Genomic DNA, 12,072 nt, shown 5'->3' with positions numbered 1-12,072 from the left:
ATTTCATGGTTTGCTTCACGAAAGAAATTAACACTTTACTAGACTTTCATTGATGCGTTAGAAAATTGTATGAGAGCTCACATAACAGCTTTTATATTGATATTTTACATTTTTATTTGCTTATTTTTATATTGATAATTTATATTTTAATGTTCAAAGTTCCAGCCAATATCAAGCCTTTGTATGAAACAGATAACGAAATGTCTCGTCGTTTGAACTTAGGTATTAAATGTGACGTTATTTCCAGGTAATATTTAAAGTCATTATCTCATTGTGTTTGTGCCTTTTATACAAAAGTGGTACGTTTACTCAATTTCTGGTCTGTATGAAAAATTTAGGCTTTTATTTCCACCTACACACGACCAGTCTATTTGTCGCTCCTTAGATAAAAAAAAAAAAAAAAAAAAACGCGCGCGAGCTCATTTTTGCGTTTTGCACAGGAAGAGCATAAGAGTACCATTATATTTCGCAGGTGTGTGGGCTGGAAGTCTAGTGGGTGGGGTATCATGTTAAAAGCTCATGTGGATGACTATCAGCGGCGTTTGTGCTCGTGTGAAGGCAGGCTCCCAGTCAGGCAGGAGAAAAATACAGCAGCAACTGGTTGCGTATGTGCGTGTGCGTGTAGTAAAAAGAGTCAGTGATGCGCTGGTGTTGATGGTGTTTAGATTGTCTCCTTGCGGTGTTTAGAAACATGATCGCCGGCGACTGGCAGGCAATGAAAGGCAGCGACTGGTTTAGGTGTTGGCCAGCGATCATGGCGACCCTCTCTTTGGTAGGATTTTCGTGTCTGTGCTGTCGATCCGAAAACGCCCAATTCTGCAGTCTGGATACGGGGTGGATAAACCATTGTATATTAAGAAAAAATGTTGGTAGCTGTGTGATGCCTAAGTGATAAGAGGATAATATACTCCCTTGCTTTCAGGTAGCTTTGTTCAACGTTGGATTGTAATCCCTTATGTGTATATAAACAGGAGTTTAATATATAAATGTGTATATATGAACAGGAATTTAATATATAAATGTGTATATATGAACAGGAATTTAATATATAAATGTGTTATGTTATCTATAAACAGGAATCTAATATATAAATGTGTATACATACATAAATATATACCTATAAATATATTTATATTATTTTACAGTGTTCAAGTGGGGTATCGTGGCATGTGCGTTTATTTTTTGTTGAATGTTGGGAGGTAGTTTTAAAAATGATAGTATAGTGGAGGTACAATCGTAGTCCCTCACAAAATTTCATTCGTACGTTACCGCTTATAACGTGGAAGCATTGGAAGTGTGCATTGCTTCCACGGTAGTAAGGGTAAGATTATTTTCGTTGTGTTTGTCATGAAATAGACTGATAGTGAATCCTAGAAATAGTGTTCTTTTCGAATATATTCAAAAGAAAGCCTGATCATGACACGTACTTCATATGGATAGTTTTGAGAATCAGAGTCTGACCTTGAAACTTAACGGAGATCCAGGAACGTGATTTCCCACAATGCTGGAAACATGTAGGCACGGAACCTCAGCTGCGATGACGTCACAGCTTGCGGGTTCTGCAAATCTAGTGATACACCATTCATACGTTCATTTTCGTTTTCTGAATTGACGACTGCCTTTACTGGTCACGGACAGGGGTTTTACTTTGACCCGTTTCTTTATCTTGGTTTCTTGATATTGTTTCTGTATTAAAACGTAATAGAAAAGTAATGGTAAGGTCTAGCAGTTTCTTCTGTGTTTGTCATTTCCTTTCATCTTTTAGGTATTCTCCTGTATTAAAGCAAATCCTGTTGGTAATGGTGATTGCGACATTTAAATCAACTTTTTTGGAATAAAATTTCAAATTTATGAAATTAGCGATTTCTTATATACTGACAGCTATCCATATGAGGGAAAATTTGATGGAGCTCGCATGCAGTAATGTGTAGCATATCCAATGGGGCTTACCCCCTGAAACTTGAAACTCATTAATCCAGTAAGGCAGTAGCATAACGGTTTTTATTTATCGCGTACATGTAAAAGTGGAGTGACATGCTACCTTGTGTGATAAATTATAGGAACAAGGTGATACTTCAATCTGTGGATAAAAAAAAAATTACAGATCATACAGTTCAGTGTAAGCCTTCATTTACAGAATTTAACATTCAGTGTAAAACATGTCTATCATTATATTTCCACTGAAACACCTGAATTGTGAAACTATATATACTGTGTGTGTATACATACACACACACACACACACATATATATATATACACATATACAGTATCATATGTATATATATATTTTATAAAGCAGAATTGTGAAAGCCATTTGTTGCACGAGGGCCATTGTTATAGTACACCAGATGAAATTAATTTTTTTTTTCTTCCAGGATTCAGAAGTCCTAAGGGCGTGGTTGACAGACATCCGGTCCGAGGAGTATTACGAGAAGTTCATCCTGGCCGGGTATGACATGCCAACCATCTCGCGGATGACCCCCGAAGATCTGAACGCCATTGGTATCACGAAGCCGGCCCACCGCAAAAAGCTGAAGGCCGAAATCACTAAGCTAAACATATCCGACAGACTGCCGAATTTCATACCGGTAAGACCTTTAAAAAAAAAGACGCGCACTAGGTTGTGTTACAGCGGCTCTGCATGGTAATGCTGGTTACTGCCATTTCAGTGTAGTCTTTCGGACTTCCAAGGGATTAATGAATGCATGGAATTTTAAAGCATTTGCTGTCTTTGCCTCATTGTTGACAATCTGTCGCTTAAGAAAAACTTTATCGATCCCCAGACAGGGTTCGTGCAGTGGTTCTCTGCAGGCATTACTAAAGGTTGTTTGCAGCATCTTTTAGGCCTCTAGCTGCACCCACTTTTTAGCCCTTTACGTTACTGCCATTCCTGCTCCCTTTCTTCTATCTTGCTGTCCATCCAATTCAGCTCCCCTTTTCACTGTCTTAAGGGCTGATTGGCTGAAAGTATCCCAGTGCTTAGCTTTGTAGTCAATTTTTCATTTCAGGGATTCTCATTTGATGAATCATTATAAGTTTTACGCTTGTTAACGCAAGGCTCAGAGGCAGGCTAATCTATAACAGCAACAACAGGGGAAATGAGCTTTTAGTCACTGATGCCGTTGATAGTTTGCTTCTATTTTTCTCCAGTCCCACTCAGCTGGAGGTGCTTTGTGAGACCTGCAAATTCATTAGTCATACTCGCACAATTGTCTAATCCCCACTGTCATTACACTCAGAGGATAAGAAAGCCTATGGTTTTTTTCTGGGAGGACTTCATATTTTCAGTCCAATTGATTCCCAGTGGGTGGTGATTTTAGTCTTAGAGCTGCATATTTGAAGGTTTGAAAAGCAATATTAGAAGTAGAAATTCCACCAGTCGCCTATTCTGTGCTTTATCTTCCACAAATATCCATTCACCTCCAGCCTCCCATCTCAAAGTTCTCTTCAATCTAAGTATGGGTCTTCCAGCTTTTGGTGCCTCCCAGAGCCCAGTTTACACACTCTTGCACTATTCCCCCTCTGGTATTAGGGACGTGCCCAAGCCATCTCAATTTCTCTTTTGTCATTATCTCATGAACTTGAGACTTCATAATTTCCTGTATGGTATTTTTTCTCTGTCCTGTAATCATATGCCTAATATTTTTTATTCTTAAATCCGTATCAAACTCTTGTTAATAACTTCATTTGTCATACTGTAGCAAGATTCATGTCTGTATAGCAATACGGATCATCCTAATCGATAAATAATCTTAGATAATGCAATTTCAGTCCACTGTGTTTATTTGATTTCCAAATCTTGTTCAGCCTGCTCGTTGTGTGATTTGCCTTTCTTGGTACCAAAATTCTCAATCAAAAGAATCTGTATTGGTTATTATTGTTTCTAAGTATTGGGAAGATTCAACCACTTTACTCCTTTCTTCATTTACTGTTATTTTCAATGTATATTCTTATCATTATTTGCATTTTCGTCCCATGTCTCATGATGTATGCTGCATACAGTATTGTTAAGCAAGATTTGTAAATTCTGTAGTGGTTTGCTCATTAGCATATGATCATCTGCATATTTTAAGTTTAATATTATTACTGTACAATATTCCTATCTAAACCTTCTCTTCCATCTCTCTTCACATATTTTTTTTTATAAAATTCATTAAAAAGGCAAGTAGCAAAGGTGATAAATTTTCCTGAAGATGTTCTTATGGTTACTTACCCTTTTTTAAAAATTATAAAATTGCTGTACTATATGTCTAGGTCAGTGAGGCAGTTATAAATGTCACAGAATGGTGAGGCATAAAATCACTGCCATAATAATTAGTAGTATTAGTAAATATCACACTACAGTACATACTATGGCACATTCTCACTGCACAGAGATCCTATAATAAACATTTTAGTAAGCAATGTTTCAGTTATCAGCACAACTGTTTCTTATTCAGGAAAAAATAATTCAGTAAATCTCTTTCAGGGACGACTTGAAGACTGGTTGTCACTTTTAAGGTTAGAGGAATACACAACTTCATTGAAACAGCAAGGTTATACATCTGTGGAACAAATGACACAGCTTACCTGGGAGGATTTGGAAGACATTGGTATAACTAAGCTTGGCCATCAGAAAAAGGTAAGAAGTACTGATAGTTCAGAGTAGTATCTTATCCCACAGACTGTTTTGTTGTCCATTTGTGGAAATTTATTCAAAATCGGCCATACAGCATGTTTCATAGAACCAAATTTGTTTCATAAAATTCTAATTATTCTTATGATGGGGTGTAATTAATTATGCAAATACTTACTTTTGATTTTTAATTGTTTTGCAGGTGATGTTAGCCATCAAAAGAGTGAAGGACATAATGGCTGGCAAAAAGTTTGCTAGTGCTCAGGACACTCGCCCTCAAAACCAGTATGGGACTCATGAGATTATGATATCCCGTGAAGCTGGCGATGGACGTGAGCAGTTTAGTGCAGTTCCAGAATTCCGTACATTTGCAGGACCAGTGCACCCTAATGCAGGAGATCTTAATAGACTGAGTGGTCCTGCAGACCCAGGGGGACACTATGGAGTACCTAATCACTATGCTCCAGGTGTTCAATATGGCCCCATGGGTCCACCTCAAGCCCATGTCCAACCAATGCCTCATCAGTCAAGTCCTTATATTTCCTCAGGACAATATGGTGGGCCTCAGGGTCCTTCTCCTCCAGGAGGGAAAGTTCATAGTGGTTCTTCACATCCACTTCCAGGCCCAGGACAAGTTCAGTACAGACCTGATGTTGTTGCTGTTCAGATTCGACCAGGAGGCAGAGGACGAAGTGCTGAAAGTCTAGAAGAGCCTATTTATGGAACATATCAAACATTTCACCCAGACAGTAGGCTGTCTCTCAGCCAAGGTCCTTCTTCTCTAGGTAGCTTACCACCAAGGCCATTTCCACCACCAAGTATGATGACATCACATCCACAACGATCAATGGATGATGGTGACATTACCCCAACAAACGAGTTTGCTGGAAGCTATGAGGGAGGAGGCACTTTGCCAAGACCTCGAACTGCAAATAAATTGAGACCTGTCGCTAAGGTTACAGCAAAAACTCGTGTTGATATTCATGAGGTGCCACAGTTTATTAAAGATGGAATGAATTTAAAGAAACCCTCACAGGTTGAAGAAGTGGGTATGAAAGACTTGAATGTAAAGACGTTAAATCGCCAGAACTCTGAAAAAATTAGTAGTTCACAAGGCTCAGGGAGTACAAATAATACACCACAAGGTACTCCAAAGAAGTTACCTCCTCCTCCACCTCGACGCTCAAATTCTATCAGTGAATCCTCAAAGGATGCTGTCATTAGAGATGGTCAGCATGGATATCTAAAAAGAGGGTTGTCTTATGGGTACATGGGAATCAAAAATAATTTGCAACCTGATGTTACCCCAGATTTACCCCCACCTCCTGCCCCTCCAGATAGTGCCAATCATCAACACCTTCCAGACGATTTCCCTCCACCCCCACCGCCTTTGACATGTGTTACAATGGCCAGTACTTCAAGAATTACAAGCACAATTACCACTGCATCAATTACAAGTGACTCCCTAGCTACATCCCAAACTTCAACTTCTGCAACAGAGGAAGTCTCCCCAAGTTTTAGACCCAGAAGAAATGATTCAAATGCTAGCTTTAAGGTGATTTAATTTTGTAGTTTTTTACATAATAATAATGATATCATGGCAAGTCAGTATTGTATTACTAGTATATACACAGCATCTTGATAAACAGCTTTCCAAAATATTCTTGTGAAAAGGGTTTTTGTCTTATCTTTTTATGCCAGATTGGGAATAGGGGGGGTAGCTTTATAAACATAGATTTTTTTAGTTTCATACTGATATTTTGCTATATCTGCCATAACTATGAGGGTATGTGAGCAACTGATATTACTACAGATCTTTGAAGATGAGTTGTATATACAGTAAGTAGATCTGACATGAACTACTTTTATATTAGGACTTAGACACACTTTGAAGAACCTTCTGGCTGAATTAGAAGATTTTTATTAATATATCATTACACATTTGCAGAGTTTTGCTTTCCAGGTTGTTTTATTTCCTTGTAACAGACCTTAGATTATCACACACTTCAATCCTCAACAGATTAATGCAGTACACCTGTATTAATCTGTGTTAATTGTCATAAATGAGTTAAAGTACTATACTCCAACAATTTGAACTTTCAGTGAAACTTTTGCTTACTGTACTGTAATCCAAATGTTGTACAGTAATCAAAATTAAGGTTTCCATGAATTTGTCAATATGTGTTCTTTCAAATTTATGCTAAAAATTATTATAATACATTTATGTAATTTGAGAATGTTGAGAGAAATATGTGGAAATATTTTAGCAATTGAGATAAAGGATTTTTTTTCATTAAATCTCTTTTTCACAGTCAACATCAAGTACAGACTCCGATTCTTTACCATTTGCCAACGAAAACGCTGGGACTATTAAGCAGCGGGCCTGCCGTCCTCATCCAGGGTTAAGCGTATTAGATACACGAAACTCTCCCCACTCTTCTCCACGCTCCTCCCCAGCTCTCCGCCGTAAAGATGCCCAAATCCCCCTTCGACAGACTTCTTTAACTGATACAGAACCATCATCCGATTGTACAGGAAATCCAGAATCTGGGTAAGTCCATTAACTTTTACATTAGGCTTTGTGTGTGATTCTTCAGTTTTAAAATCATGATGGTTGAAAGTCATAATGGGAGCTTTATTCATACACAATATCACTTGTAGTTTTCCTTTCATTTTACTCCAGCACTTCTGTAGTACTGTAGTATTATTAGATGGTTTATCCTCTTCCTTGTTCCTAGTGGAACATACCTGCATGAAACTCCTGAAATGTTCTTGTACTGTATGTGACTTGTAAGATTAAATACAAAGGTTAGTTAATGTAAATAATTTTAAAATGCCAGGTAATTTTAGAGGCAAATTGCAGTTATACACACACAAATAAACTGATATTAATCAGCTAAAATGAAGCTATGCATTGAGATAATTTAATTGCATGGTAAAAGGTTCTTGGTTGATAAGTATGATATATATTGTTGAATGTTTAGTTAATGCAGTACTGAACCTTGCTGAATGGTATATTCATAAACAAACTCTTGAGGTTTTATTCTGTTATTTAGCGTAAAATGTGAAGGTATTGAACTTTCATCTGTCAGTGAAGAGCTGTCTGTAAATCTGTTCTCTCCTGAACACGCTACTGGAGAATGAATTAAGAATGTGAGAAGCCAGATACTGTATAGATTGTCGGGGTAAGTTAGGCATTGTTAGCAATGATATGGAGACAAGCAAACAAAAAGTGGGACTCATGAATGACCAATCTTGTTCTTATATTTTTTATTTACTTATCTTGAAGTATCTTCCAAGTGTCTAATCACAGTACAGTGTTTTGTACTTGTGTTATGCAGCATGTGCATTATACAATATTTCTACATTATTTTTCGTTTAAGGATCAATATTTTGAGCATGACATAACCAAACGTGTGGAGATACAGGCAGGTTATTCTGATAAATTGGATTGCATGTTCTGTATCAATATTTGTGATATACTGTATTGTACCATTCATGAAGAGGTTGGTCACATTTTTAAGCACCATGATCAGTATGAAATTTCAAAATGAAAAGTTGTCCGGTCTGTGGAGTGTTCTCAACTTGTGATACTGTATTCAGTGAATTGAAAAAAATTTGGTTACACACTTTAAATTTTTGTTTTTGGAAGTTGTCTTGAATGCACTTCTGCTGTCCATTTATTTCTATTCTTGCTGGATATTGATAAATGTTCAATTAACTTTTCTCAGTATGAATTGAATACAGTGTACACTTTAATTTTTAGCTGTACAATACTGTATTGTGCATTGTAACTTGTGTTGAAATTTGGTAGTACGCATTAAAATGAAGGAAAATGAATCAGTAAGGCTAATTTTCTACTTGGATTAATGTGCATTTAGATAATAATTGGGTGTACTATTGTTTACAGTATATATTGATGTTGCAATAAAAAAATTATGTTGTTGTAGTACTTGTGTTCATAGTAGTGGTAGCAGTAGCAGCTGTGGCAGTAATCTTTTTTAAACACGAAGATCACAGTTGAGTAAATGGGCTTTACCTGTATAATAGTGGCCAATAGGAGGGGTGCTGGCTTTTGTATGTTCCAATGTGTCCTCCATCCTTTAGGAATTCAAGGTCATCGGGTTACACTTCAGGTTCAGGGATATGGCGTTTGGACTCGACATCTCGTCGTGAAGCTTCGTGAAGCGGGCTACAGGTATTAAAACGGATGGTAAATCCTGAACTATGTGAGCATAAGTATGCCTCAGTCAGTGGATAATATGGGCTGTGAACTTATTAACCATTAAATTAAATGTGTAAATCTAGAGTGCTTTGAGCTTCTCTCAAATATCAATTCACCTGTATAAACTGCATGATATAAAGAATGGTTTCGCCATATGAGAGTTTGCAGCAGATGCAGTGAGCCCTCAGAGGCTAATGGTGTTCATAGTTATATAGTTAGGCATGTGGAAAATGAAAAGCTGCTTGTACTTTGTGATGGAAACAGGTTCATCTGCTTGTGAGATCTTGTTTGTGTATGGAGGATAATGAATGTTTTACTAACATTGGTTTTTGTATATTCTAATTTCATAGAAAGAAGGGTAGCTGAACACTTGAAAAAATGAGATTGCATTTAACTTGTGATATGAATTCTAAAGAAGAAAATTTTGGAAGGAAAATTTTTTTTTATTTCATTGGTGGTGTTGTTGAGGAAATGGAAGAATTTTCTTCCATGCATCAAAAATCAGAAGAAAAGTGGCTGAAGCTGTTGTCTGTTTCAGTGAGATTGTTTTATGAAGTTCTGTGCAACTGAGAAACTTTCAAGTTGTCCTTCTTGGGTTTTGGTTTGTGTCAGCAGAATGGAACTATTGTAAGCAGGTCATCTGTATACAATATTTGTCTTAGCTAAAGTTACAATGAATTATTCAAGTTAGTTTTTAATAGGATTGATTCTAGATGTCATGATCATCATTTCTGCTGTCAGATCTAAAAAAATCTTTATCTGGTTTAAAGTAGAGGTTTATGAATGCATGGTTTTGCAACAGTGAGATTTACTTGAACCATTGTTGGACATTAGGGATATTGTGGAATGTGCAAAGTCATAGCATAATATTACTCTTAGACTGAATTTGAATTTTCTGTGGGAAATACATTTTAGACTGAATACCCTGCATATAAACTCACTTGGTTGACAAACTTTTAAAGTAATGTAGAATATGTTTTTCTTGAATTTGTATAGTGGAATTTAATTTCCTTAGTTACCATGCATTATCAATTTTGAGAAGTCCATTTTCATGTTTCCTCACCTATGTAATAATTTGGCACTGGATGTCAGTACACAGAAAGGTATTATCTTAGAAGAGTTGGAAGTAACAATACTGTACTAGTTTTTCAATAGGTTGTGTGTATTTCCAGTTGTCTTCCTAGAGTAGACAAATTCTTTTAGCAAGCTTTGTCTATACAGTAAGGAAGTGAATACTGAAAGTAGAGCAGGCTGTTTTTGGAAAGTTGTGTCTTATGTACAGTACAAAAATATGACAGATCTTTAGAGAATCGTCAGTCTTCTTTCTTTTTGTAATTCATACTGTACATTCAAATCTTTCATTTGTATTTAGTTATATTTTTGTGTACTGTATTTTACTTAAAATTGCTTACTTCTCCATTTAGCTGCTACCACATGTAAATTTGCATCACTTGCACTGCAAAGGTACATTGGAAGGATTCTGATGGAATAATGTAGTCATCTCTGTACACTGTCATTCATCTTGTATGGTATTTTGCACAGTACATTTTATTAGGCTTTTCAGTACTTTTTCACATTGAGGAAGGTAGGCAGGTGTTTGTCTGTTACTTAGCAGTACTACACAAAAAGTTTTGGATCTTATGAAAATTTTACAAAAGGTGGGCCTTAATGGTAGACTTTTGAAGGGGTGGATATTAGGTTAATGCCCAGCTTATAGGAGATATGTAGTCTATGAATGCGCTTATTAGGGTATGCTTTTCTATTACAGAAGCATTTGTTTTTATATACACAGGAACTATTCTTAATTTCCTTGTCATTCAACTTTGCCTTCCCTTTGTATAGTAGGGTCTGTTATTGCATATCACATATTGCAATGGGGAATAGGGTCATTAATTTTTCAGATGATTGAGGACTGGATGCAATGAGAGTTGACAAGGCCTTAATGGTTAATTATCTTGAAAGAAACATTGATCAAATAGATTAATAAAGTATACATCATTTTTCAGGTAAATTGGAAAATGTGCAAAACAATTGAACCAATTTACTTCACCTCACTGTGATGCAGTTAAAGCCCAGTTTGCTCTTTGATTTTGAACCACTTGAAAGTATATGTAGTGTAAATCATTCTCACTTCTCTTGGCTTTGTAGTTGTTGAAATCTCATGCACCTTCTGTCTGATACCTTTTATGCTATGGTTTTTGTGAAATAAAGTGCTGCTAGGTCTGTCAATGTATGCTGCACTTGCATGGGTAGTGTAAATCTTAATTGTTTTTTAAGATGATGAGGTTCTATGATTTACACCTTGACATAGCAGTCTCCTCCTTCCTTTACTCAGGCCTTCCTGAAATTTTGAGTATGTTTTGTGACCAGATATGTAAATGTTTATCTTTGATCTTTGCTAAGGAGAATTGGTAACTAAGTGCTGAGTTGGCAAATATATTAGTAATTGTTGCCTTTCTGTTAAAATATATACATCCTTCCAGGCACATTACCACTGGAGCAGTTGCCTGAGCCAGTGGTCCTATAGTCCTTAGTCTTTTCAAGATTTTCCTTTTGCTGCCACTTATGCTCCCCCCCCCCTTTTTTGGGGGACCAACTTTCACCTAACACAAGGATTTCAATATCTGCATAGTGCTAAAAGAAAAAATTTTGGTCCCAAAATTTTTTTGCATATTCTCCTCTTTTTCCATTATGTGAATCCATAATAAAAATTCCCCATTCTAGCTTTTTTGCTGGTAATTTTCTTGAAGTTCTAAAATTCTTGATCCATGTACTACATCCCCTCGATAATCAGATAATCATTTGTTCTGCATAATTTCCTTTAATAAGGTCTGCATGGATCTTACCTCCACATAAACTAAATCGTCTGACAAATCTTGTTTCCACAGCACTATTTTTATTTTGAGCTCTTGCTTTTTCTTGTGAACATTCAGTAGCTCAGCTTAAAAAAAGTGCCTGTTACTTTCTTTAAAAAATTTCTAATATGTATTTGAAACTTGACTCATTTCACTTTGTGCACTGAATCTAATTTTTTTCTCATTGTTATCCTTCCAGTAGGTTGCTGTTCCTCATTGATTTGACAGTTCTGCTTTAGACTTTTGTTATCAACATAATGTACATGATGCCTGTGGACTTCTTTCCAGCTTTTTATTTAAAATTCTTAACTGTGAAAATATAGATCAACACCAGACCACTGAGTAAGGGGTCCAAAGCAATTGTTCTTGAATGAG

At 36.4% G+C, this 12,072-nt stretch overlaps 1 protein-coding gene across 10 annotated transcripts in view; it reads left to right on the top strand.

Moving 5' to 3' along the window:
* Nucleotides 1-12,072, top strand: part of LOC136848220 (caskin-2-like) — a 640,470-nt gene that overhangs the window by 612,631 nt on the left and 15,767 nt on the right. For 7 of the 10 annotated variants that reach the window (XM_067120563.1, XM_067120562.1, XM_067120560.1 and 4 more), the window contains 4 exons: nucleotides 2,378-2,590; nucleotides 4,471-4,623; nucleotides 4,820-6,172; nucleotides 6,930-7,168. In XM_067120563.1, coding sequence (XP_066976664.1) covers nucleotides 2,378-2,590; nucleotides 4,471-4,623; nucleotides 4,820-6,172; nucleotides 6,930-7,168 — 1,958 coding nt within the window. Of the gene's footprint in view, nucleotides 1-2,377; nucleotides 2,591-4,470; nucleotides 4,624-4,819; nucleotides 6,173-6,929; nucleotides 7,169-8,724; nucleotides 8,816-12,072 lie in introns of all 10 variants that reach the window. The other 3 variants (XM_067120564.1, XM_067120558.1, XM_067120559.1) reach the window with 1 other exon arrangement.

This window comes from Macrobrachium rosenbergii, chromosome 18 (assembly GCF_040412425.1).
Source record: "Macrobrachium rosenbergii isolate ZJJX-2024 chromosome 18, ASM4041242v1, whole genome shotgun sequence".
NCBI classification, from domain to species: Eukaryota; Metazoa; Arthropoda; class Malacostraca; order Decapoda; family Palaemonidae; genus Macrobrachium; species Macrobrachium rosenbergii.
Note: the sequence above shows the minus strand (reverse complement) of the source record. Positions and strands in the feature narration are given on the sequence as shown.